The sequence below is a fragment of the Argopecten irradians genome, chromosome 5 (assembly GCF_041381155.1).
Source record: "Argopecten irradians isolate NY chromosome 5, Ai_NY, whole genome shotgun sequence".
Taxonomy (NCBI): Eukaryota; Metazoa; Mollusca; class Bivalvia; order Pectinida; family Pectinidae; genus Argopecten; species Argopecten irradians.
This window is the reverse complement of record NC_091138.1, coordinates 47948486-47976430: the sequence shown is the minus strand read 5'-3', so window position 1 is coordinate 47976430 and position 27945 is coordinate 47948486. Positions and strand designations below refer to the sequence as shown.

The 27945-nt window shown below is 37.5% G+C and overlaps 1 protein-coding gene across 2 annotated transcripts; it reads right to left on the bottom strand.

Moving 5' to 3' along the window:
- Positions 1-944: 944 nt before the first annotated feature.
- On the bottom strand, positions 945-24645 carry LOC138324083 (nucleolar protein dao-5-like). Of its 2 annotated transcripts, XM_069269126.1 has the most exons (5): positions 24399-24645; positions 18490-18561; positions 12185-12289; positions 8582-8667; positions 945-2636 (listed from the first exon to the last, which is right to left on the bottom strand). In XM_069269126.1, exons 1-5 carry the CDS (start codon positions 24450-24452, stop codon positions 1613-1615), a joined length of 1341 nt encoding a protein of 446 aa, XP_069125227.1. In that variant the 5' UTR covers positions 24453-24645; the 3' UTR covers positions 945-1612. The 2 variants fall into 2 exon arrangements, with proteins under 2 accessions (XP_069125227.1, XP_069125228.1); XM_069269127.1 differs by lacking the exon at positions 18490-18561.
- Positions 24646-27945: the final 3300 nt, after the last annotated feature.

Sequence of the window (27945 nt, the reverse complement as noted above, 5' to 3'; positions counted from 1 at the left end):
GTGTTTATGGCCAAATTTGGTCACAATCCAAGCAAAACTCTAGGACAAGTAGCGATTTAAAGGATTTACCTCTATTTCCTCTATTGGGCCCCACCTCTCCTGCCCCCGGGGTGTCAGAGCCAAAATTTATACAAGTTCTGTTCCCCTTTCCCCAAGGATGTTTGTGGCCAAATTTGGTTACAATCCATGTAGAACTCTATGACTAGTAGCAATTTAAAGGATTTACCTCTATTTCCCCTATTGGGCCCGGCCCCGCCCCTCCTGCCCCCGGGGGATCAGAGCCAAAATTTATACAAGTTCTGTTCCCCTTCCCCCAAGGATGTTTGTGGCCAAATTTGGTTACATTCCATTCAGAACTCTATGACTAGTAGCGATTTAAAGGATTTACCTCTATTTCCCCTATTGCGCCCCGCCCCTCCTGCCCCCGGGGGACCAGAGCCAAAATTTATACAAGTTCTGTTCCCCTTCCCCCAAGGATGTTTGTGGCCAAATTTGGTTACATTCCATTCAGAACTCTATGACTAGTAGCGATTTAAAGGATTTACCTCTATTTCCCCTATTGGGCCCCGCCCCTCCTGCCCCCGGGGGGTCAGAGCCAAAATTTATACAAGTTCTGTTCCCCCTCCCCAAAGGATGTTTGTGGCCAAATTTGGTTACAATCCATGCAGAACTCTATGACTAGTAGCGATTTAAAGGATTTACCTCTATTTCCCCTATTGGGCCCCGCCCCTCCTGCCCCCGGGGGGTCAGAGCCAAAATTTATACAAGTTCTGTTCCCCCTCCCCCAAGGATGTTTGTGGCCAAATTAGGTTACAATCCATGCAGAACTCTATGACTAGTAGCGATTTAAAGGAAATGTTGACGGACAGACAGACGGACGGACGGACGGACGGACGACGGACGACGGACGCCGCGCCATGACATAAGCTCACCGGCCCTTGATAGTTATGTGATAAAAAGTATCTTTAATTTGTGTTCATTTCATATGAGATTTTATGAAACTTGTTTTGAAGTTTTTATTTTTGCCAGCCTTACAAGTTTCAAAAAATCACATATGAAATAATCGCTCATGTAAGAAACTATATATATTGTTGATGTTACAAGTATTACTTAAAGCTGATAATGCTAACATAAGACAATGGAAGGGAAAAGAAACAGTTTACAAACTAAACCAGCATGTCTTTGAAAACATACATTTTTTTATATACAAATGTTTAGTCGGGATAATGACATCACTAAGCTAGAGTGTTGTCGATGTCTATAACATGTATGACATGTTATTATAAAAGATACAAATCAGTACTATGAATTACCAAGTATAAAAACACTTCACTAGTAAATATCACAATAAGGAAATTATTTCTAAAATAAAGTCATGATTTGACAACTCATTTTCCTCTCCATCTGTACAAATGTTATATTCAAAACAACAATGTAGATAAAGAATAATTTTCAATGGATTGTTCATACTGCTCACCTCCCGTATTTGTTTCAAATAGTTGACAAACATGCACAATGTCCACTGTGTATCTATGAGAGTATATATATCAACTAAATGAACGAGTAATGGGTGGGATGAAGACCCCTAAACACACAGTATAGGTATACATAATTATTGGGCTGCTTTAAGAAATTGTCTCAGGTCCTCCACTGGTCCTTGATTATTTACATCAATACTTCTCCGCAGCAACAAAGATGGCGGCAGATCTGTCATTAAACCTTTGAGTTCAGTGAGTGAGCTCATATCTACAGGTGAGCTCTGAGGAATTTCAATCTCCTCAAACGTTAAACCCATCAACTCGTCAAGGAGTTGAAGATTGGGCGCAGCCTCATCTTCATCTTCTTCCTCCTCATCAACGTCCTCTTCCTTGTCCACGCTATCCTCTTTCTTAGTTCCCCGTCGCATAACAACATCATCACTACCAACAGTATGTATCGATTTCACACGGAGCACAACTTTTTCTTCAACATCATGACTAATGTCCTCATATTTACAAGCATCTGCCCCGTTAACAGTAGGCAGGTCCATGTGATTTTGAGGAGATTCATTTGGAGGACTGCTGCATATAACTGAGCCATAACCTGAGTCTGTCTTCTGACTACGACTGGACACATTTGCTACACTTGAAACTTCTGACAGATCTATTTTAGTTCCTGAACTTGTTGTAGTAATTCCAGTCTCCTTCTGCTGACTTGGTTTTACGCTGGTAGACAATGGCCGTGCTGGCAAATTAGATGATGGCTTTTCTGGCATGGCAGATGACATTGGTCTGTCAGCAGGTTTCGGTGGTCGAGAAGTTGGAGACAGAGGTGAAGAAGGGGATGGACAACCACTTTCGTCAGAAGAAAAACGTAACAGAAGGCTGCCGACTTTACTCCCTGAGTTGCGTGGTGAAGGACGAGAGGGTGAACTTACTGGTTGTTCTTTTTGGGTAAGACCACCAGAAAATCGGTTGATCATGTTTTTTGTACTAGATTGTCTTTCTATAGTTTCCATGGGTTTTGTGTGGCTGGATGATTCGCTACTTGATGTATCGGACTTGTCAGACGACAGGCGCTTTAAAGCATTGCTGACTGTGTTCTGTTGTGGGAGGGAGCCTCGCCTTGGTGACGTTGGTGGCTTGTTTTGTTTTTGACTGAAATTTAATTATAATAAGATTAATTAATTACAAGATTACAGACTGAAAGTTGAAATTAAGTGTGGTGAAAGTATTCAATAGACAAGAAACCTTTAAGTCAGAATGTTAAGACATTCCAGTTGCAAAATACGTAAGATAATGTTGATGTCCTTCTAGATCACGAATCGAAAATACAATTAAATTTGTAACACTGAAAACAGGTCTAGGATATTTAATAGATTAACTTTCAGTCTGCTATCCTGTCTTTGCATATTACAGAGTTAGCTCCCTTGTGGGTAGGTATCCATTGTGATGTCATTATATTGTAGGCAAACTTCACATTGTTTTCTCAGAAAATGTGACGTTACGCTCGCAAACACATGACGTTACAGTAAATACCTACTCGAAAGACAGATAACTCTGTAACATGTACATACAGAATTCAGAAAAGACTTGATCTAAATCTCATCATATACATAAATGGGTTTTTTTTCAATAAAGCCTAAAACAATTGTTCTCTCTGTAAATTTGAACATTCGAATGAAGTTATATATAGGCCATGGGCTAGGAGGGTCCCACATGCACCCCCCCCCCAAACCTCCGAACCAATATTTTTCTGAACCCTTATGACCCACTGATCACAAATCCAAATGTTAACATTGCATAAGTTGGGATGAACTTCCGGTTATGACGTCATCAAGATGGCCGCCATCTCGAATTTCACTAAAAATTGAAAAATAGTCATAACATTAACATTTTTCAACCGAAGTAGACAAATGAGGTATCAAAATGACCACAATAGAACAACAAATACATATCAGGACCAAAAAATCCAATATATGTAGTGATTTCTACGCAGGAAATGAAAAAATCGGATTTAAAGCTCAAAAATGGTGATTTTTCAGCAAATTTTTCATATTTTGTTTGACGCAGCAAAAATGTTTCCCAACAACAATCTATTATTTCTAATAAGTTTTTTGACCACTTATCAATAAGTTTAAACAACAACAACAACAAAAACCAATGTTAACATTGTATAGGTTCCGGTTATGACGTCATCAAGATGGCCACCATCTCGAATTTCACTAAAAAATGAAGAATAGTCATAACACTGATATTTTTCAACTAAAGTAGACAAATGTGGTATCAAAATGACCACAATAGAACGACAAATACATATCAGGACCAAATAATCCAATATGTGTAGTGATTTGTACGGAAGAAATAAAAAAAATAAGCTTTTAAGCTCAAAAATGGTGATTTTTCAGCAAATTTTTCATACTTGGCTTGACGCAGCAGAAATGTTTCCCAACAACAAATTATTACTCGTAATCAGTTATTTAAACTCCTATCAATCAGTAAAAACAAAAACAACAACAAAAATATATAGAAATGCAAAAAAAAAAAAAAGAATTATTGTTATACCCTCAATTTTGTAGATTAGCAGCGTCTCAAAAATAACACAACACCTACTGATAGCGTAACAAATGTAACCTAAGCTAAGCCTGTGTTTCCGTTAATATCATTAACAGTTCCCAAAGCGTTTGTGTCTTTGAAAATGAGCACATTCATTGTTTTTTCCTATGCATAGCATAAGCAAAATGTCAGATGGTTACTACAATGTCACTAATATGTCTTTCACTGGTTCTCAATGATACCATTATCATTGTGCGTGCTTTCTCGCCTCACTGACCTATCCACTGAAGAGACTCGGCATATCTGGTAGCTGGTACATGCAGTCCGAATCAGAGTACTCGAGATATCAGTATCCAATTCGTCGAAAGCCAGATCGACGTCTTCGATGTCTGCATGTGACACTGCATTACCAGTGTTGTTCTAGCCTTTTATGACCCATCCATGGCCAAAGTTCATATCAGGAACAACAGGTTGAGGGATGTGGGATCTCTTTCATATTCTAACATATCGTACGTATATGCTGTTTCAGACTTCTCCGGCATAATGGAAATTACACCAGATGCACATTCTTCCAATGGTGGAATTGGTTCTCCTTAGCACATAACTCCATAAATCGTATGAAGTACTATTCATCAATCGTGTGGACCCTCGTGCAACCATAAATGGCAGAGGTGATATCATCGAGGTCATTAATGAGGGCATAAATGTTAAATGTTTTTCATTAGTCTGACTTTTCCCACTCCCTTGAAGGTGCTTGTTGTGTCACATCTGGTGTTTGCGCAAAGAGACCATTGAAGACTCTCCAGTAAAAAGTTCTCGAAAATGCTTTCCAGACTTGGCAAAGAGTGAAACTTCACTGCAGACCTCATTTATGACCTCAAAGAATCCACCTGTGCCGCCTATGGTCACTGAGGTTCACAAAAATGAAGAATTGTGCTTCATACGAATTAAGGAGAACCAACTCAAAACTCCGTAGAATGTTGATCTGGTGTCTTTTCCATCATGCCTGGGAAGTCTGGAACATCATATACGATATGTGAATCTAGGTGAGACGAGGTTGGAAACAGGAAGAGCTCCCACATCCCTGAAGCCGATGTTTCTGATCTTAACTCTGACCATGGACAGTTGACAAGTTAGAACCACGATGGTAACCCGGTAATGTAATGTCACATCACGTCACCGAGGTCGAAGACGACACTCTGGCGAGAAAGCACGCACAACGAAAATGATGAGCATTAAGAACTAGTGAAAGAAATGTGTGACACTGTAGTAACCATCTTATATTTCCTTGCGTTATGCACAGGAAATAAACAATGGATGTGCTCATTCTAAAAGACACAATATGTTTCGAAAAGTGTCATGGTATTAACGGAACTTTAATTTGATACCCTATAGCTATTAGTTCGCGTTTTGCTGTAATAATTCAGTTTGAGAGGCTACTAGTCTACAAAATTTCGAACATGAAAATGGATTATTTTGAAGTCCCACTTAGATATTCATCCAACTTTAAATTCAAATTTGTTAAGATATAAATCGTCAATAGCCAATGTTATATTCAGGAAATTCCAAGACACCAGGAAACTGGAATGCCGCATCCGGTGATGTTTTGTAAACCAAATGATGGTATAACAATTCTCTTTTGCATTTCTATATATTTTTGTTGTTGTTGTTTTAACCGATTGATAAGAGGTCAAATAACTAATTGTGAATAATAATTTGTTGTTGGGAAACAATTTTGCTGTGTCAAGCCAAATATGAAAAAATGCTGAAAAATTACCATTTCTGAGCTTAAAATATTTTTTTTTTCATTTCCTGCGTTCACATCACTTCATATATTGGATTATTTGGTCCTGACATGTATTTGTGGTTCTATTGTGGTCATTTTGATACCTCATTTGTCTACCTTAGTTAAAAAATGTCAATGTTATGACTATTTTTCATTTTTCAGTGAAATTCGAGATGGTGGCCATCTTGATGACGTCATAACCGGATTTTATACGATGTTAACATTGGTTTTGGTTGATTTGTTGCTTAAACTGATTGACAAGTGGTCAAAAAACTTATTAGAAATAATAGATTGCTGTTGGGAAACATTTTTGCTGCGTCAAACAAAATATGAACAAGAGGCCCAAAGGGCCTTAACGGTCATCTGACTACCTTGGCAATAGTAAAATTAATTTCATATGGTGTCACTTTGTCAGGACCATGTCAGGATCATTTTCCATTTCCTTCAACAAATTTTATTTCAAACAAGAGGCCCAAGGGCCTTAACATGTAGGAAATTAATTAGATATAGTGTCATAGTAGCCTTCTTCAATTTGGGATCAACCAGAGATGTAACAATACTTTGTCGATCCATGTCAGGATCATCTCAGGCAAGTTTCAGCCAAATCACATAGGCAGAACTTGAGAAGAAGTTCAAAATGTGTTTTCAAGATGGCGGCTGTGGCGGCCATCTTGGATTTCGGATCGACCCGAAAAATAACAACACTTTGTCGGGACCATGTCAGGATCATTTCATGCAAGTTTCAGCCAAATCGAACCAGTAAAACTTGAGAAGAAGTTCAAAATGTGTTTTCAATATGGCAGATGTGCCGGTCATCTTGGATTTCGGATTGACCCGAAAAATAACAACACTTTGTCGGGACCATGTCAGGATCATTTCATGCAAGTTTCAGCCAAATCGCACGAGTTGAACTTGAGAATAATTTCAAAATGTGTTTTCAAGATGGCGGCTGTGGCGGCCATCTTGGATTTCGGATCGACCCGAAAAATAACAACACTTTGTCGGGACCATGTCAGGATCAATTCATGCAAGTTTCAGCCAAATCGCACCGGTAGAACTTGAGAAGAAGTTCAAAATGTGTTTTCAAGATGGCGGCTGTGGCGGCCATCTTGGATTTCGGATCGACCCGAAAAATACCAACACTTTGTCGGGACCATGTCAGGATCATTTCATGCAAGTTTCAGCCAAATCGCACCGGTAGAACTTGAGAAGAAGTTCAAAATGTGTTTTCAAGATGGCGGCTGTGGCGGCCATCTTGGATTTCGGATCGACCCGAAAAATAACAACACTTTGTCGGGACCATGTCAGGATCATTTCATGCAAGTTTCAGCCAAATCGCACCGGTAGAACTTGAGAAGAAGTTTAAAATGTGTTTTCAAGATGGCGGCTGTGGCGGCCATCTTGGATTTCGGATCGACCCGAAAAATAACAACACTTTGTCGGGACCATGTCAGGATCATTTCATGCAAGTTTCAGCCAAATCGCACCGGTAGAACTTGAGAAGAAGTTCAAAATGTGTTTTCAAGATGGCGGCTGTGGCGGCCATCTTGGATTTCGGATCGACCCTAAAAATAACAACACTTTGTCGGGACCATGTCAGGATCATTTCATGCAAGTTTCAGCCAAATCGCACCGGTAGAACATGAGAAGAAGTTCAAAATGTGTTTTCAAGATGGCGGCTGTGGCGGCCATCTTGGATTTCGGATCGACCCGAAAAATAACAACACTTTGTCGGGACCATGTCAGGATCATTTCATGCAAGTTTCAGCCAAATCGCACCGGTAGAACTTGAGAAGAAGTTCAAAATGTGTTTTCAAGATGGCGGCTGTGGCGGCCATCTTGGATTTCGGATCGACCCGAAAAATAACAACACTTTGTCGGGACCATGTCAGGATCATTTCATGCAAGTTTCAGCCAAATCGCACCGGTAGAACTTGAGAAGAAGTTCAAAATGTGTTTACAAGATGGCGGCTGTGGCGGCCATCTTGGATTTCGGATCGACCCGAAAAATAACAACACTTTGTCGGGACCATCTCAGGATCATTTCAGGTAAGTTTCAGCTCAATCCCACTGGTCAAACTTGAGAAGAAGTTCAAAATGTGAAAAGTTAACGCACGGCGACGGCGCACGGCGCACGGCGCACGGCGGACGGCGCACGACGACGGACGAAACATGATGACTATAGGTCATCCTGACCCTTCGGGTCAGATGACCTAAAAATTTGCTGAAAAATCACCATTTTTGAGCTTTAAATCCGATTTTTTCATTTCCTGTGTAGAAATCACTACATATATTGGATTTTTTGGTCCTGATATGTATTTGTTGTTCTATTGTGGTCATTTTGATGCCTCATTTGTCTACTTCGGTTGAAAAATGTTAATGTTATGACTATTTTTCAATTTTTAGTGAAATTCGAGATGGCGGCCATCTTGATGACGTCATAACCGGAAGTTCATCCCAACTTGTGCAATGTTAACATTTAGATTTGTGATCAGTGGGTCATAAGGGTTCAGAAAAATATTGGTTCGGAGGTTTGGGGGGGGGGTGCATGTGGGACCCTCCTAGCCCATGGCCTAATATTGTAGTACTGCTTTCAAACCAAACTTCTGTTTATATATTTATATACATAATATTGATGTTTATTACTCTAAATGAGTTCATTATTGAAAAGGTCAAAGCATATCATTATCTAAACTATGACTCTATAGTTTTGGATGTATATGACCTTGAAATGTGGTCAAGGTTATAGGTTTGAACTGACCTAGTAATGACCAGTGTGCCATCTTGCTGTCTGGCTTCCTCAATGTGGTCAATCCATTCCTTACAAAGTTCTACTGTCTCAGCTGACTGAAATATAAAGCGAAGATATTTGAAATGTATTGTTTAATCTATAATCTAATTAAAATTAGACTTGTAATTCAGCTCCCCTTGGATGCTCTACCATATGCTCCAATACAAGAGATCTATCAACTCCCCATTTGGGGTCACTTCAGCATGACCCCTGGCCTAGAATCGGAACATCTCTGGATGTGCTGTTAGCCTTTTATAGTTATGTGAGAAATAACTACATCGAAGATTTCATAAGTAACACATTGATTAGTTATATCCATAAGGGTCATGCTGAGGTGACCTCTCATAGTGGAGCAGAATTACAGGTCTAATTTAATTTTAATTAGATTCGTTAAATCTAAGGATGAGCATACAAAAACTTTTTTCATTTTATTACAATTATTCTGTTACAGCGTAGGTATGTTAATAACCAGGGTCATAAAACGATGAGCCAGTTTCTTTAACAGTTGTGGAATTTCAGAGTACCTGATAAAAAACACAGACCCATATCAACAGAATTTGCAACCAGGAAATTATATCAATGCTCCAAACCGTAACAGAATATACACAACCAAACAATTACGTAAACAAATATTCCAATTGAGCAATTTAGTAAACAAATATTCCAAATGAGCAATTTATTAGGTAAACAAATATTCAAAATGAATAATTATTGCAAACAAAATACTCCATCCAAACAATTTAGTAATCAAACATACCAACCAGGTAATCTCGATCCAAGGAAGTCGAATGTATTATTGCCTGTAACTTGATCTTATTGTCTTTAATAACAATGACCTTGACCTTTGACCTTCTGTTCTAAACGACAATCCAACACAATTTTGTTTTTTTTGCGAAGGAATATCGTAATGAATTTTGAGTTTTCATACGCCCGAAGAAACTTGAATTAGAAAGGAAGTAAATTCTGTATTGTCGTAGTCAGTAGCCTTGATCTTTGACCTTCACCATTGAAATTCAAATCATGCACGTCTAGTATAAGGAAGCAAAGACAGCCCTCCACCCTCAGGGCTCGAATTTCAGTTTTATTTGCTTTTTGCAAGTAGATATACCAGAATAGCAAGTGGAAAAAATATGCACTTGCTTATTTTAGCAGTGGTTTTTATCAGGGACAACTGGCATAATGATTGTGAAAAATTGTTTTAATGGAAAATTTGGGGGCCCAGTTCTTACAGTAATGTTGTTGATATTTATTATGTACTTATACACCTCACATTGTCATGCAAAAATAAAGGATTTTATTTATAACATAACTGTAATTTGAATACAGATATCAATTATAAGTAAAAATATATTTTAGCAAGTCAAAACCAGTGATTTTTCAGGGTATTTTGGGAAAAAAGTTTTTGTAACAAATTGGGAATTTTTAAGAGCAAAAAAGAGTAGTTTTGGGAAAAAGTTACCCATTAATGAACATGGTATTATAGGTAATTATTTAGATATTATAAATTCATTAAAAAGTAACTACCACTGATTTGGAAAATTTTCTTTGTAATTGGAAAACAAGATATCCCAGAGGGATCCTGGCGCCCACCAAAGAATGATCTATATCTGACAAAGGAAAGATGGATCATTTCTCTACTTTTTAAACTTTTTCAAACATACTACATATAAAATTTGAGAAAGATCGCTTCAGTACCTTTTGAGAAATAGCGGTAACAAACTTCAACTATCAAATTCCAAGATGACTCCTTCAGCGGCCATCTTGTTAACAATCGGTCCTAAATCACAATATGCACAACTAGGGCCCTAGGGGAACCTACATGTGAAATTTGAGAAAGATTCATTCAATACTTTCTGAGAAATAGCGATAACAAACTTTGAATATAAAAATCCAAGATGGCTGCCTGGCGGCCATCTTGTTAACCTATCGGTCCCAAAATACAATATGCACAACTAGGTCCCTAGGGGAACCTACATATGAAATTTGAGACAGATCCCTTCAGTACTATCTGAGAAATAGCCATAACAAACTTTAACTATCGAAATCCAAGATAGCGGCCTGGCGGCCATCTTGTTCATCGATTGGTCCAAAAATGCAATATGCACAACAAGGGCCCTAGGTGAACCTACATATTAAATTTGAGAAAGATCCCTTCAGCACTCTTTGAGAAATGGGGATATCAAACCTTAACTATCAAAATCCAAGATGGCCGCCTGGCAGCCTCAAAATCTGTATGGCACAAATAGGGACCAAGGGTAACCTCCATGTAAAGTTTGAACAAAATTCCATCAGTAATTCTCAAGAAATATCGATAACAAACTTCAACTGCCAAAATCAAAGATGGCTGCCTGGCGGCCATCTTGTTTTTCCGATCAGCCTCAAAATCTGTATGGCACAAATAGGGACCAAGGGTAACCTCCATGTGAAGTTTGAACAAAATCCCTTCAGTAGTTCTCAAGAAATATCGATAACAAACTTCAACTGCCAAAATCAAAGATGGCTGCCTGGCGGCCATCTTGTTTTTCCGATCAGCCTCAAAATCTGTATGGCACAACTAGGGACCAAGGGTAACCTCCATGTGAAGTTTGAACAAAATCCCTTCAGTAGTTCTCAAGAAATATCGATAACAAACTTCAACTGCCAAAATCAAAGATGGCTGCCTGGCGGCCATCTTGTTTTTCTGATCAGCCTCAAAATCTGTATGGCACAACTAGGGACCAAGGGTAACCTCCATGTGAAGTTTGAACAAAATCCCTTCAGTAGTTCTCAAGAAATATCGATAACAAACTTCAACTGCCAAAATCAAAGATGGCTGCCTGGTGGCCATCTTGTTTTTCGGATCAGCCTCAAAATCTGTATGGCACAACTAGGGACCAAGGGTAACCTCCATGTGAATAGTGATAACAAGCATTGTTTACGGACGGACGATGGACGACGGACGGCGGACAACGGACCACGGACGCAGGGCGATTTGAATAGCCCACCATCTGATGAATGCTAAAAATATATAGGAGTTTGGCATTGGGAATGGGTTTGTTTACCGGCACCACTTATATAAGGAGAAAAATCACTGTAAACGATACATATCTTTTAAACAATAACTGATGTTTAATCGTGTATATGTATCTAATTCACACAAAAAATCATAAAAAATTTTTTTTGCTTATGGTAGATGCACAAACAGTAACGGGTATTTCATTCCATATAGAATAGTGCCATGGATTTTTTCGAGACGCAATTAATCATTTTAACATTTCTATCTTGAAGTAGAACAAGAAGATCACACTTTTCAATGGTGGTAATGTTGTTAAGTAACTTTTGTAACTATTTCATGTTCCTGATTTTGATAGAGAAAAAAATACCATTCGTCAACGGTAGAGCATCTTCAATGTTTGATGTCCCAAGTCATTGTTATATGATATCATCTCCCTATAAATTACCAACTATACACTCACAATTTCATGTCGTTAATTATCTCCTCAAAATTCATCTAGATAACATACCAATTGACAACAAATATCTTGATTATTTGTCTATCGTTGAGATCAAATGTCTTTTGTTTTGATAACTTACAAACAGGAAGCTTCTCTCGGCGACAACTTCAAATTGGTTTTTATCAAGTAATGGGGTGACAGACTTGACCTTGTTGATCTCTATCCTAAACATACATGACGAACGCTGAAAGGATAAAAGATGTAACATACAGTATGGATATGTTAACAAATAACAAAGAAACACAAGTCTAGTTTTTGTTAAATTAACATTTGTTAACCTGCTTTGTATTGCTTGGCCCCTTTTTGGCCCTAAACAGCTATTGATTTCAAACAAAGTGTTGAAATTTTTATTTTTTTATTTTTTTTTAAATATTGAACACAGTTTTCTTATAGCAGCTTTAGTTACTATGGGAATCATGCATAAATTAAGAAAAATAAAAAATTTGTCGTTTTCTTTTTTGGCCTACCAGGATTTTTTTTTTTTTTTTTTCATATATAGTCTTTGTCTAAAATTGACAGAGCACAATCTTAAACAAACATCATACTTACTGAAAATATGTAGGCAAAAAACATTTTTAGGATAAATATAAAGATTGTTAAAGAATGCACTGTAGATTTCCTGGAAAATCGACTCAATTTTCGTAATTTACATTATATTCAATGTTATATCCATGTTTAGGATGGTTACCATAGCAACGATGTATAAATATTGTACCTATTGTATCAAGGATGTAAACAGTTTTTGAAATCCAACTCTCATCACAAAAAATTAAGTTTGAAAATTTGACGGATTTTGGGGCCAAAAAAATTGTTTGTTTGTTCGAGTTTCACGGCCCATCGACAACCAAGGTCATTTACTGGTTGTTTGTCGAAAAAACGGATTTAAAACAACAATTATACACAAACTACTTACTGGAAAATCTATTGTTTGTGTATAGTAGTTGATTCGGGGAAAAAGTATGATAATTTGTCATTTATTTATGTCCTTGTTTGACATTTCTGGTCAGCTAATAAGTCATGATCGACAATCATGTGTCATGATACAACAGGAAGTTACTCAATCCAGACGTTATTAAGTTATTTATACAAATGTCCCAGACACAGAGCCATTGTAGTACATGTATGTTTGCTAAATACGTTTAAAATTCCCCTTCTGCATATTCCATTATAAATTCCTTGATCCCAAAATTTCCTGAAGTTTATTAAATACTAAAATAAATTTTGTGTCTCTTCTGTTGTATTTTTGTTGATTGATACGATGTTAGAGGTTTTCATTATTTTCTGTAACAGTTAATTATCATGATCTAATGAAAACGATTAATGCATGTTGATTTCAAAAATGTACTTATTATACTCTAAATAAAATCCTGATTATAAAAAAGCTTAGCGATACAATAACTCAAAAAAAAAATTGTTACATGTACTTCCAACATGTACATTTGGACAAGTGCTTAAAATCAAAAACTCATAATGAATTAGCTTGCAAAAAAGGATATTAGAGTCAACCACTCCAATTACATAATCAGCTGATCAAATTGTAATTTATATTTCTTTCATACACTCCGAATTAAACCTATCATTGATGTCGAAATACTTAAATTCTTGAGTCAATTTTACATACTCACCCCCATGATTCAATAATGAACTGTTCCAATCTCAGTTTTAGAAGAGTTCAAAATGTATATTCAGGGGTAAATTAATAGAGAATGTCTGGTATTGTATATCTACCAGGAAGTAAAAGAGAATAAAGATCGTATTACAAAAAAAAAGTCCTTAAACCTCATAATTCTTAAAACTTAAATACAACACACTGATCATTTCATTTTACATACCATATTCGCTGTAATTAGCACCCAGGGCACTTGAAAATCAAAAATTTATAACAAAGATGAAGATGGGCCTTAACGGTCACCTGATATCAGATACAGAATGAAACAAAGACATGCATATAAACACTATATATTTGCCCATCAGGCCCTTGAAGTCAGTCAGTGATTTTATAAATTTGACTTTTTAATCTATGAAGATTATTTGGTTACATCAAATCTGTGAATTCAGAAGTAAGATTTTTGAAATGTTATCCATTTTGACCCCTTTTGGCCCAACCCCTCTGGCCCCTGGGGGTCGGCCAGGACCAATTTGGATATGATGTTAAAATGCTATCTCAGGCTAATAATTCTAACCCAGATTGACTAATTTCCTATGAAAACTAAGCAAATAATGTTCCTAAATGTGTTTTTCCTATATAAACTATAGTAAATTTGACCCCCTCCCCAGGGGAAAATCTGAGATCCCAGGGCCATGAAATTCACAAATTTTTGTAAACGGCCTTAAGACCTTCCAATCTATGCAGAGTATTTGATTCTACCAGTTCCAGAATTTCAGAAGAAGATTTTTGAAGTTTTAGCCTATTTGACCCGTTTTGGCCCCGCCCCTAAGGCCCCTGGGGATCAGTCATGGAAAATTTGGTAATAAGATTCAATGGCCATCACATAGGGATAATTCTGACTACAATTGACTAATTTCCTATTATAATGACTAAATAATGCTCAAAAATGTGTTTTCCCTATATAAACTACCGTAAACTTATCCCCCTCCCAAGGGTGAAACCTGAGACCCAAGGGTCATATAATTCACAATTTTCATAAAACACCTTAAGACCTGTCCATCTATGAAGAGTATTTGATTCTATCATTTCCAGTATTTATGTAGAAGATTTTTAAAGTTTTAGCCTATTTGCCCCTTTTGGCCCCGCCCCTCTGCCCCGAGGGGGTTGACCAGGACCAATATAGATATAATATCAAAATGTTATCTCAGGCTAATAATTCTAAACAAGTTTGACTCATTTCCTATGAAAATTGAGCAAAAAATGCTCATAAATGTGTTTTCCCTATATAAACTATAGTAAACTTGACCCCCTCCCCAGGGGGAAACGTGAGACCCCAGGGTCATATAATTCACAATTTTCATAAAACACCTCAAGACCTTTCCATCTATGAAGAGTATGTGATTCTATCATTTCCAGAATTTCAGAAGAAGATTTTTGAAGTTATAGCCTATTTGACCCCTTTTGACCCCGCCCCTAAGGCCCCTGGGGGTCAGTCATGGAAAATTGGTTGATAGGATTCAATGGCCATCTCATACTGATAATTCTGACAATATTTGACTCATTTCCTATTACAAATGATCAAATAATACTCAAAAATGTGTTTTCCCTATATAAACTATTGTAAACTTAACCCCCTCCCCAGGGGGAAATCTGAGACCCCAGGGTCATATAATTCACAATTTTTGTAAAGGATCTTAGGACCTTTCTATCTATGAAGAGTATTTAATTCCATCACATCTGTGAGTGGAGAAGAAGATTTTGAAAATTTAGCCAATTTTACCCCTTTTGGCCCCTCCCACAGCCCCCTTGGGGGTTGGGACCATATAATTCACAATTTTGATTGGCCTTATGCCCTAGAAGGTTTGTGCAAAATTTCATTGAAATTGTTTCAGTAGTTTTGGAGAAGAAGTGAAAATGTAAATTGTTTACGGACATACGACGCGCACGACGGACGACGGACGACGCACGACGGACGACGACGGACAAAAGACGATTAGAATAGGTCACTTGAGACTTCGTATCAGGTGACCTAAAAATTTATAACAAAGATGAAGGGGGGGGGGTGCTTATTAGTTTAAGTTGTGGGCAAAAAAAGTCAGCCATATTTTAACTCTATCTGTACCCATGGTACATTAATCTGTTACAGCCTTTTATACTGATGTTAAAAGCATCACATGTTGTAAAACATCATTAAATCCAATCATGAGACCACTACACAGGGTTGTACAGACCACTACACAGGGATGTACAGACCACTACACAGGGTGTACACACAGGGTGTACAGACCACTACACAGGGGTTACAGACCACTACACAGGGGTGTACAGACCACTACACAGGTAAGCCTTACAGACCACTACACAGGGGGTAGTACAGACCGACAGACCACTACACAGGGGTGTACAGACCACTACACAGGGATGTACAGACCACTACACAGGGGTGTACAGACCACTACACAGGGTGTACAGACCACTACACAGGGTGTACAGACCACTACACAGGGGTGTACAGACCACTACACAGGGATGTACAGACCACTACACAGGGGTGTACAGACCACTACACAGGGGTGTACAGACCACTACAAGGTACACAGGGGTGTACAGACCACTACACAGGGTGTACAGACCACTACACAGGGGTGTACAGACCACTACACAGGGGTGTACAGACCACTACACAGGGTGTACAGACCACTACACAGGGGTGTACAGACCACTACACCAGGGGTGTACAGACCACTACACAGGGGTGTACAGACCACTACACAGGGGTGTACAGACCACTACACAGGGGTGTACAGACCACTACACAGGGATGTACAGACCACTACACAGGGGTGTACAGACCACTACACAGGGGTGTACAGACCACTACACAGGGGTGTACAGACCACTACACAGGGGTGTACAGACCACTACACAGGGATGTACAGACCACTACACAGGGGTGTACAGACCACTACACAGGGGTGTACAGACCACTACACAGGGGTGTACAGACCACTACACAGGGGTGTACAGACCACTACACAGGGGTGTACAGACCACTACACAGGGATGTACAGACCACTACACAGGGGTGTACAGACCACTACACAGGGTTGTACAGACCACTACACAGGGGTGTACAGACCACTACACAGGGGTGTACAGACCACTACACAGGGATGTACAGACCACTACACAGGGGTGTACAGACCACTACACAGGGGTGTACAGACCACTACACAGGGATGTACAGACCACTACACAGGGATGTACAGACCACTACACAGGGGTGTACAGACCACTACACAGGGGTGTACAGACCACTACACAGGGGTGTACAGACCACTACACAGGGGTGTACAGACCACTACACAGGGGTGTACAGACCACTACACAGGGGTGTACAGACCACTACACAGGGGTGTACAGACCACTACACAGGGGTGTACAGACCACTACACAGGGGTGTAACAGACCACTACACAGGGGTGTACAGACCACTACACAGGGATGTACAGACCACTACACAGGGGTGTACAGACCACTACACAGGGGTGTACAGACCACTACACAGGGGTGTACAGACCACTACACAGGGGTGTACAGACCACTACACAGGGATGTACAGACCACTACACAGGGGTGTACAGACCACTACACAGGGATGTACAGACCACTACACAGGGGTGTACAGACCACTACACAGGGGTGTACAGACCACTACACAGGGGTGTACAGACCACTACACAGGGGTACAGACCACTACACAGGGGTGTACAGACCACTACACAGGGGTGTACAGACCACTACACAGGGTGTACAGACACACACGGGTACCCACTACACAGGGTGTACAGACCACTACACAGGGTGTACAGACCACTACACAGGGGTACAGACCACTACACAGGGGTGTACAGACCACTACACAGGGTGTACAGACCACTACAGGTGTACAGACCACTACACAGGGGAGTACCCACTACACAGGGGTATACAGACCACTACACAGGGGTGTACAGACCACTACACAGGGGTGTACAGACCACTACACAGGGGTGTACAGACCACTACACAGGGGTGTACAGACCACTACACAGGGGTGTACAGACCACTACACAGGGATGTACAGACCACTACACAGGGGTGTACAGACCACTACACAGGGGTGTACAGACCACTACACAGGGGTGTACAGACCACTACACAGGGGTGTACAGACCACTACACAGGGGTGTACAGACCACTACACAGGGGTGTACAGACCACTACACAGGGGTGTACAGACCACTACACAGGGGTATACAGACCACTACACAGAGGTGTACAGACCACTACACGGGGGTGTACAGACCACTACACAGGGGTATACAGACCACTACACAGGGGTGTACAGACCACTACACAGGGGTGTACAGACCACTACAAAGGGATGTACAGACCACTACACAGGGGTATACAGACCACTACACAGAGGTGTACAGACCACTACACAGGGATGTACAGACCACTACATTGGGGTGTACAGACCACTACACAGGGGTATACAGACCACTACACAGGGATGTACAGACCACTACACGGGGGTGTACAGACCACTACACAGGGTTGTACAGACCATACACAGGGGTGTACAGACCACTACACAGGGGTGTACAGACCACTACACAGGAATGTACAGGGCTCTGCTCAATGGTGAAGGTACTGGATAATAGATGGATTATTTGATAGAATGAAATCTCATTAAATACGTACGAGGCCAGGTGTGGACAGATACCTACCTTGTTGTTTCTGTAAAAGGCCATACATTCGTTATCTAGTGTACACCACAGGTTCTGAGTATTTCTACCTTTCTGAAAATCAATGTGAAAGCAATCTAAAGCTTGGTCAAAATGAGATGATTTCTTGCTAATTACTCAGATTTTTAACTGTGAAGATTTTAAAACTCAAAATTTAATTTAATTTAAAATTTAAAGCCTAAAGACAGTGGCCATTTTGAATTTCAAAAACAAAATTTGGATAAAAATACAATATATGGCAAGAAATTCCAAAGCATCTTAATGTAGTATTTAAATCTCTTAACCAATGAAGCATCAGTACAAGGCCATTAAATATTCATCTAAGAAATGGAGAAATTAGTTTCAGTTTCTAGTGAAAGGCCCACAACCTTTCTGGAGCAAAATACAAAAGTTTCTTAAAAAAAACATTAATAACCTCAGAAAATTATACTGATGGGCTAAGATGAGGTTTTCACACCAAATATATGCAAGATTTCCTGCGTAATACATTTGTATATGAAAATAATGGAGAGTCATTTGCTCTTTTGCAGTCTGGTGCAGTGAGTCAACTACCGCGCAGTATTTAGGACGACGGCGGGAAACATAAAACGACCCGAGTTATGAAAATTAAACATTTTATTTATTTTAACTAAATTGTTCAGAAGGTGATGATAAATGTAGTATTAACGGTAAATTAATAACTTTTGCGATTTTACAAAATTATCGATCTCATTTTACATTCCCATTTTAAAAATTATAAGCCGTTTCAGAAAGGTAGTGGACTTTTAGGTATGCTTAATTAATAATTTACAAGATAATTAAGACAGTTAATTAACATTATTCATACCAAGTATCCTGTATTAAAATATTGCAATATCGTTATTGTTTTTTCTTTAAAAATAAATCTGAAGTTAAAACTTACTATATAAGTTTTAAAGCTCATAGTGTACCATGTATTAGATAATATATAGTACATATATTGTAACAGATTATATACATACAATTTATAAGCCATGCAAGAAGAAATTTATTTTGCTTTACTGAAAAGTTACATTTCGAGGCAATATGGTTGCGAAGATCGTAGATCGAGCATTCAAAAAACTTTGTAAGCATACCATTGATTGTTATGACATACAAATCTTAAGTTTTCAATTACATACACCTTGTACATGTACATGTAAAAGAATAATGTTACAGTTACAGAATTAGATATAAAGACATGATCTTGGTAATTCCAGATGTAAGAAATTAGTTTTGTGTATTTACTCAACTTACCCTGAATGCCTGTTGAAAGACAAATTTCGTGAATGAAATTGACCATCATTTACAAGTATTACAGTTCAACCTTGACAAGTGACCCTTTTATAACTCAACCAATAGACAAAATTTTTCTCTACATGTTCAAGAAAATTAACACAAATACTAAATGAGGTCTCACAATTTCCCCTTGGGAGAGGCCTGGGGTCAAGTTTTCTATAGTTCACTGTGAACCAACTTTCTTTTGCTTGCAATTTATTTTCGCGAATTTCTTGATCAAGATAAGTTTGGGAAAGTTCATTTTCGCAAATTGATATCTTCTTCAATTTTTGCATAATTAAATTCAAATGTATTTCCATTCAATTTTAAATCTCCAAAACTTCATCTCTGCGAAAATGTTTTGAAACAGAAATTGTGAAATATAGTAGCCGCAAAAGAAAGTTGGCTGACAGTATATACGGAACACATTTTTGTAAAAGGCTTAAAGGGTCACTTGGCAATTCACGAAGATTGAGCATTTAATTTTCTTCCATTAATAAACACACCTGTGAGGTGAAAAGAAGACTTTCAGTGAATTTTACCCCTTTAGGTCTCTCATTACCGTCCCCTGGAATGGGGGTGGAAGTGGGGGACCAAATAATTCACAATTTTCATTGGCCTAAAGCCATAGAAAGTTTCTGTAAAATTTCAGTGAATTTGCTTCAGTAGTTTTGGAGAAGAAGTCGAAAATGTAAAAAAAATTTTTGGACACAATTAAGACAAATGAGGTACAACATCACAGACAAAAAGGGGGAATAGAATACCAGATCACAAGAGAAAATTTCATCTCAGATGACCTAAAATACCCATAGCATATCAGAAACAATAAATGTTCAAATAAATGACAAAAGGCTATACCTTTATGATATCAAAATAACCCAGAATAAAAACCTGTGACTGGCTATTGATGAACTGTAAATGATTCCTAATTCTATAACATTCGTTACGATGTTGTTTGTAAACACGATGTACATCTATCATTTACGGTACTTGACATTTGTTTATCTCTCTCCCATACTTCCCATCAGTATCGTAGGGATGTCACAACCTCTTGACACACACATGTGTCATCATGTTGTACTGTTTAAAGAACATTTGTTTTTACCTGGTGTTCATTTATTTTCCCTTGTTTACTTTTCAAATATAACACAAAACAATATTATTTAAACTTGAATTTTATAATTTTGTAGCTTTCTGGTCAATTTAAAGTGACAAATTTTGGCTAAAAATGTGATTGATGAAATTGACACACAGCTCAGTTGCCAGGTACTGGCTGCTGGTTGGTGGTTTTTCTCCAGGTACTCCAGTTTTTCTCCACCATCAAACCTAGCACATCCTTACATGACCCTGGCTGTTAATAGGACATAAAACTAAACAAACCAAAATCAAAATTGAAAATTTTTAAAATGTGTGGCTAATTAAGTATCAGTCAACTTGAATGATAATCAAAGCTAACAGAGAATACTTATTTATGTAGGTAGTTAATGTTTAATCTTAAGGAAAATAACATGATATCATATATTCAAGGTTTACTCAAATCAAACATTGAAAGCGAACCATCAGATATGACCACATGGTAAGATGTCCCGACACATTACCACAGGCCCTACACCTCTGGTTAACGAGTTTGAATCTCATGTGGGGCAGTTACCAGATTCTGACTGCTGGTCGGTGGTTTTACTTCAGGTACTCTGACTTTCCTCAATCTCCTAAACCTTGTATGTCCTAAATGACCTTGACATGACATAAAACCATTTCTATCATCCAATGTCATTAAATACATTGATGTACAAAGTAAATTTCTTGTGATGTAATTTTTTCTAAGGAAAATTCAGTTTTTATATCTCAAATCACAGATGGAGAATACCTGTTATATAACCTATAGCTAGTCTCATGCTTAAGTGTCATGTGTACAACATAACGAATGACTTTATCAGACCCTTAACTTTTGAACCTCTGTAATCTTGACATCCTTTACATATACATTTCGTAGTTACGATAGACCGACCCTGCTGTTAAAATATCTCAATTGCTCCAATTCGATTTTTACAGAGTCCTCATGTAAGTATAGGGTATTTCCCGCCTTGATACAGAGATAAACTTATTTGTTATCTGTTGATCAAAATCTTTCAAAACTAAAAACAAATAATAAATCACAATTACGACCACAGTGATCTGATAAAGGGCTGCAGAGGCCAGGCCGTACAAGATGTCCCAACATAACCAGGGTTTTTGTTAAAAGCTGTTAAAAGCCGGTTGCCAGCAAAAACAGACGTCTATTTCCTTATTTACAACATGCTATATTTGTCAGACATAAGTATTGGCCACCACAGGGGCCTGTGGCCCCCAACCATCTATTATTAATTTTCATCCATCTATTAAAAGACTTTATGAAAACCCTGATAACACTACTAACAAGCCCTCCACTTCTGGGTCACAAGTTAGAAATCCATGTGGGGCAGTTGCCATGTACTGGCCGCTGGTTGGTGGTTTTTCTAAGGGTACTCTGGTTTTTCACCGACATCTAATAAACCTGGCACTTTCTTAAATGACCTTGGTTGTTAATGGGACATTATACTGATCAAACTAACCTAAACACTAAATTAATAAATAACTCTGGGGGTAGACATACTCATATATATCCAGGACTTATACATATAATTTTTATAGGTTTAGAGTTGTTTTGTTTTACATTAACAGTTTATATGGGTCTTCAAGAAAATGTCAGGTTAAGAAGGTGGAGAAAAACCAGAGTAACTGGAGAAAAACCAACAGCCATATTATACATTTGTAATAATCACTTTAAATTGTGAAAAAAAGTTAAAAAGGGAATTAAATTTCAGTATTTGAGATTTTAGCTTTACAAAATAGGGATACCAAGTATTTGGCCCAATTGCGTCCATGGCACTTAAAACATGGAAAAAATGAAGGGGCGATTATCAGGATCAAATATTTCACAAAATTATTGTACATAGTAAGCTAACAATCAATTTGCAAAATAACTCAAATAGAGGACCTACACAGTTTTCATAGTTTCAGTCAGTATTTGATTGAGGTAAGGGAAATTGAGGCCTAGCTGCATGCAAAAAGGCGGAAGGGCGCTTATAGGGACGTGGACGTTTATTTGGTTAAATACGGTAATGAGACTGACACGTGTAGGATTGTTACTAAGACCTTAATTATTCACACATTTTCCATATATATATACTTGTGTTTTTTCAATTACCTACATCCGAGCCTATATGTGAAGCTAATACCAGCAAAACACTTAAGGCGATATATTAATTATCTGTATAGGGCATTGTATGGGACTCAATGCAGGATTTAGAAGGAAATTTATACATATATTTATAACATCAAAGATTTGGGTATATTAGTTTTAGATTGTGCACTTTTACATTTAGGTATGTCAGTATCAAAACATAGTTAAGTATATATTATTTTGTTTTATAATCATATGGTTGAGAAACCTGTTGATATATGATGTAAAAGACAATATCATTGTTATGACCTTCAGAGTCATTGGCATTCGTTCATTACAGAAAGTATACAATGTTTATGCAGTCGTCCTCAATACATACATTAACATTTATATTGTTCAGAGATTAAAGATGCTCCACCCCGACAGAGCATAAATGATATTCATCATTTGAACAATAATTGGTGTTTAATTGTGTTATATTTATGCCTTATTAACACAAAAAAATAACATAAAAATAATTTATTTCACCTTTGATGCATGCACAATCAGTACTTCATTCCATATAGGATATACATGTAGTACCACGGAATTTTTTCGGGATGCAATTAATTATTTTTCATATTTTTAACTTGAAGCAGAATTAGAAGCTCAAACTTTTAATAGTGGTTTAATGGTGTAAAGTAAGTCACTTTTGTAACTGAAGAAAAATACTTAATCGTCTGCTTCTGTTTTTGATAGTGAAAAAATACCATTTGTCAGCTGTGGAGTATCTTTAATTTGAATGTAGGTCTCTTTGCATGAACATACTTGATTCCTATCTACGTGTATGTAACTGGGTTTTTATTATAGCAACTAAGTACAAAAAAATGTACTTGTCTCCATACCTACAGTACGTAATACATGTGCATAGACAAAAACCTCAATATTTCCTGTTGTTTGAATTTAACAAAGAATCTTAAAAATGACATAAAAGAAATTAAAATTGCATTTTCCTATGTAGAGTTCTGTATATAAACTCTTGCAAAGGACGTCCTCGATTTTTGTAACTTTATTATAAACCCCGCTTTTGTTTAAACAGTGGTAAGTATTCGATATACCTGTTACGAGATATCTCCTGTCTTGAGCTAGACAGAGTGTTTATACTTCCTAGTGCGTACAGGTAACACACACATGAAAATCTACCATGTGTATAGATATATACCAAATTACCATATTAGTTGGGGAACGATGGGGGCGGATCTGGTACAAAATGTACATTAATACAGTAGCACATTTATTTGAATACAATGTACGCTGTGTGCCAAATTGTGTATTTCATTTAAACTTAAAGAAATCAAGAGAAAGTTAAATTACATGTTGACCATTTATCCTACAAAGTTGGTACAAGTGTGTTGACATTATCAACTTGACTTACCGTCACTTTCACTAGCGGTCCTTCAAAACAAATCTGGGCATCTGTGGACCCCATGTCGTTATCAAAAAGTTTTACGCACTAATTAAAAAGTAGTTGTTCACGGTGTGAAAGCAGACTGATAAATAAAGCAGATATTCATAATGTGTCTCTCGGAAAGTCCGGTTAATATTGGACGGTTTTGTGACTCACAAACACCGAAACGATTACTTCCCGGTTTGTCACACGGCTTCCGATGCTTGTTTAAAATTAGGAGTTGTTCCCCCTGATGACACAAAGGATATGTACCTGTGAAAAATGTAATGTATGGTGTGCTTGACCGGGAGCTTGACGTTATAGCTATATATATCAAACAGGTGTTTTTTCCCAAAAAAAATCAGCTGAATTGTTGTTGTTTTTTAAGATAAAACATGCTAATGTGAAATAAATATATGTGTCAAGGATCTAGGGAATGTATAATTAATTGAACTACTCAATCATGACACATATACATATACAGGTATGCACCAATTAATTAGGTAGGTATATATCCTTGATATGGGATAAAAAGAGCTGATCTTGGTTATACACTAGATCTAGATTTATCACCTACCTAAATATCAGCTATTTATACCAAAAATATTGTTTTATTTTGTTTTAAAACCATACATACAGTACATGTAACTGCATCAGGCTATAATTATAGTTTTCCCACCCGAATGATTTAAAGTTGTTAATAACTCTCATTTAAGCCATTTATTTATTTGACGTCAAACAATTCCATATTTGAAAACAGGTATACAATGTTGATTAATTTTATCTTGATTTAATTGTCTTAAAATTTTCCAGTGTTAATTCAAGGCCACAATATTTTAATTATCTGCGTATGCATTATTATTAAATAATTAAACAAGAGACCCAGAAGGCATGTATCACTCTAGTCCGCTAAACCTGCCTATATTATTAGGCTTTTTTAATATCTTTTTTTAGCCTAATATATACTAGTATCACTCACCTGGATATTGCATGTTTATGGCAAAATACTAAATTTCAAAGAGAAAGTAGAATTTCAAACAAATTAATTTTATTTCTCCTAAAGGGATGCATGCATTCATCGGGCTAAAAATAGATGGCAAAATAATGTCAAACTAAACAATATCCTAAATTGAGCCCTGCCTCTCTGGCCCCAGAGTGGTCAGGTTCATTTACAAAATCTGTTCCCCTTCCACCAAAAATATTTCTGATTATTTCAGGTTAAAAATCATTGCGAAATTTATGACTTAATTAATAGTGGTTGAAATGAACAAATTATATTATCAATTTACCCTATATGGCCCCTGGACCCCTCAACATCTACATGTGAGCTCTGTTCCCTTTCCCCTAATGATCCTTTTGGCCAGTGACAATCCATTCAGAACTCTTGATGACGAAGTAGGGATTTAGAGGAGTTATATAACCTCTATTTTTCCCCATTGTACCCAAATACATGACCAAACAGACTTACTTGCAAATTAAAGTATTTAATCAAAAGATGAGTTATCTCCCCTCAACAAATATCATCATTGGATGGTCCATTGATGCTGTTTCTTGAAAATTGATAAATAATTCTGAATGGGCTAATTATAAGTGTTTGCATGTATCTATATACAGAACATTCAGTGTAATTGCCTTTTAAACATTTATTTTAAAACTAATCATACCCAGATATTTTTTATCCTGACTGTACACAGAATAATCAAGGTCAAAATATAACATCTTTACATATCTTACTTATGTCATGTAATGTGAACATCTAAATCTCTAATTCAGAAGCAATATGTTACCCCCAAAATAACATCTTTGATATCTTAAAAGTTTTTGTCTGGATACCAATAGCTAAAATATTAACTTATCTGACCTTTTACCTTGAATTTGACCTTTAACTTTGAATTTGACCTTTAACCTTGATGTCACAGAGTGCACATTACATGTAGTTTTAGGGGATGCAGAAAGCATGCAAATGCTCTGGACCAAACTTATTCCGGACCTAAAATTGCAACCTCTCCATTCTTTTTATAGGGAAACTTCATTAGATTTATAATTTTCTTCAGCATTACATAGATATATATACACATCAGAGCAGTATAAAATGGTGAAATATGTCTACATTTTCTAAGGACACTAGTAGCTGTCTAACGATCACATTACTTACCTGTCAGGTGTGACAATACATACACCTACACAGACACCTACATCAAAGGAAATCTCTGAAGTCCACCGACTTGTTTGAGTATATTACAACCTTGTAGGCATTTTATATTTCACCTGTTGGGAGATCACACACACTGACTCATCCTGTTCACACCTGTCTGGCTACTGAGGCTGTACCTAACTTACCTGTGATGTATTTATAGGTCATCCCATAGACATTATACAGTATAACTTGTCTAATCCAGCCCTTGTCTTATCCAAATCCCTCTGTATTCCAGCATAGCTATATGACATTTTTCTTCTATAGTTATAGTAATTAAAACCTATGTAATCCTGAAGCCTGGCTATACTGACTAGATATGCTTGTCCTAGTGACATCAGGTATAGTTTAATAGCATCGTTCACCCCTTTGACGTGAGACAGAAGAATCTCAACCCGAGAGGTAAGATTCTTCTGTTCAAAGAAAAGGCTTTTTGGAAAACAGGATTTCTCGGAAGAGAAAACACCAATTAACAGTCGGTATACCTGGCAACTGCACCACATGGAAATCAAACTCAAACCCCACAGGGGATAGGCTAGTTTGTACCTGTTAGCAGTATTCACTGACAGACACTTATGACGAACAGGACATGTGATATGTCAGGACAACTTAACCACTAAGCCACCATGGCCCTTATTCTTGGTTTTACAATGGTACTACAAGACTAATATATGAGTCCTTATTATTTACATCAAACTCTTTCTTCCCATGTCATTTTAACTTTCAGAATATATTCTAGATTGAAACAAGTGGCTAAAGTTGGTCGATGTAGGGCCACCAGATCCTGTGTTTTTGACGAATAGATAAATCCTTCCATTACCTGTAGGTACTTAAATGTCATCATTTATTATCTCCCCTTGTTTTAAACTTTGTCTGGGATCAGAGATCACATTCAGACCAAAAACTCATCATTGACAATTCATTGATAATCAAAATTACAACTACCCATGCAAAGTAATTAACTCAAAAAAATCAGGGTAATCAGGAAGTGTAGTGGTTAAGCCACTCACCTTTCACCTAGCCAGTCAAGGTTTTATTCCCAGTACAGGTGTGAAAAGGTTAGAGGTCACCTGTCCGATCATGTGGGGTTTCTCTGAGTACCTTGATTTAATTCCACTCTAAGACCCCTCATGCGATTTCATCTGGGTCGTCGAAATTAATTTGTATAAGTTGTAAAACTTGTTTCATAATCAATGTAAAATATATAAAGTTATATATTAACTCAAATCAGTGTTGCAAAATTATGTCATATCCAAAAGTTATGCATATATACTTTCATCAACAAAATAAGAGCAGCAACTCCTGAGCCAGGCACTGAATGGTATATATATTCTAGGTTCA

Coding starts and splice junctions, on each gene's coding strand:
- LOC138324083 (XM_069269126.1), bottom strand. CDS start 24,452: ATGGGGTCCACAGATGCCCAGATTTGTTTTGAAGGACCGCTAGTGAAA. Junction 12,290..18,489: donor CCTTTTACAGAAACAACAAG/GTAGGTATCTGT, acceptor TTATCCTTTCAG/CGTTCGTCATGTATGTTTAG. Junction 2,637..8,581: donor GGCACACTGGTCATTACTAG/GTCAGTTCAAAC, acceptor ATTAAATTTCAG/TCAAAAACAAAACAAGCCAC.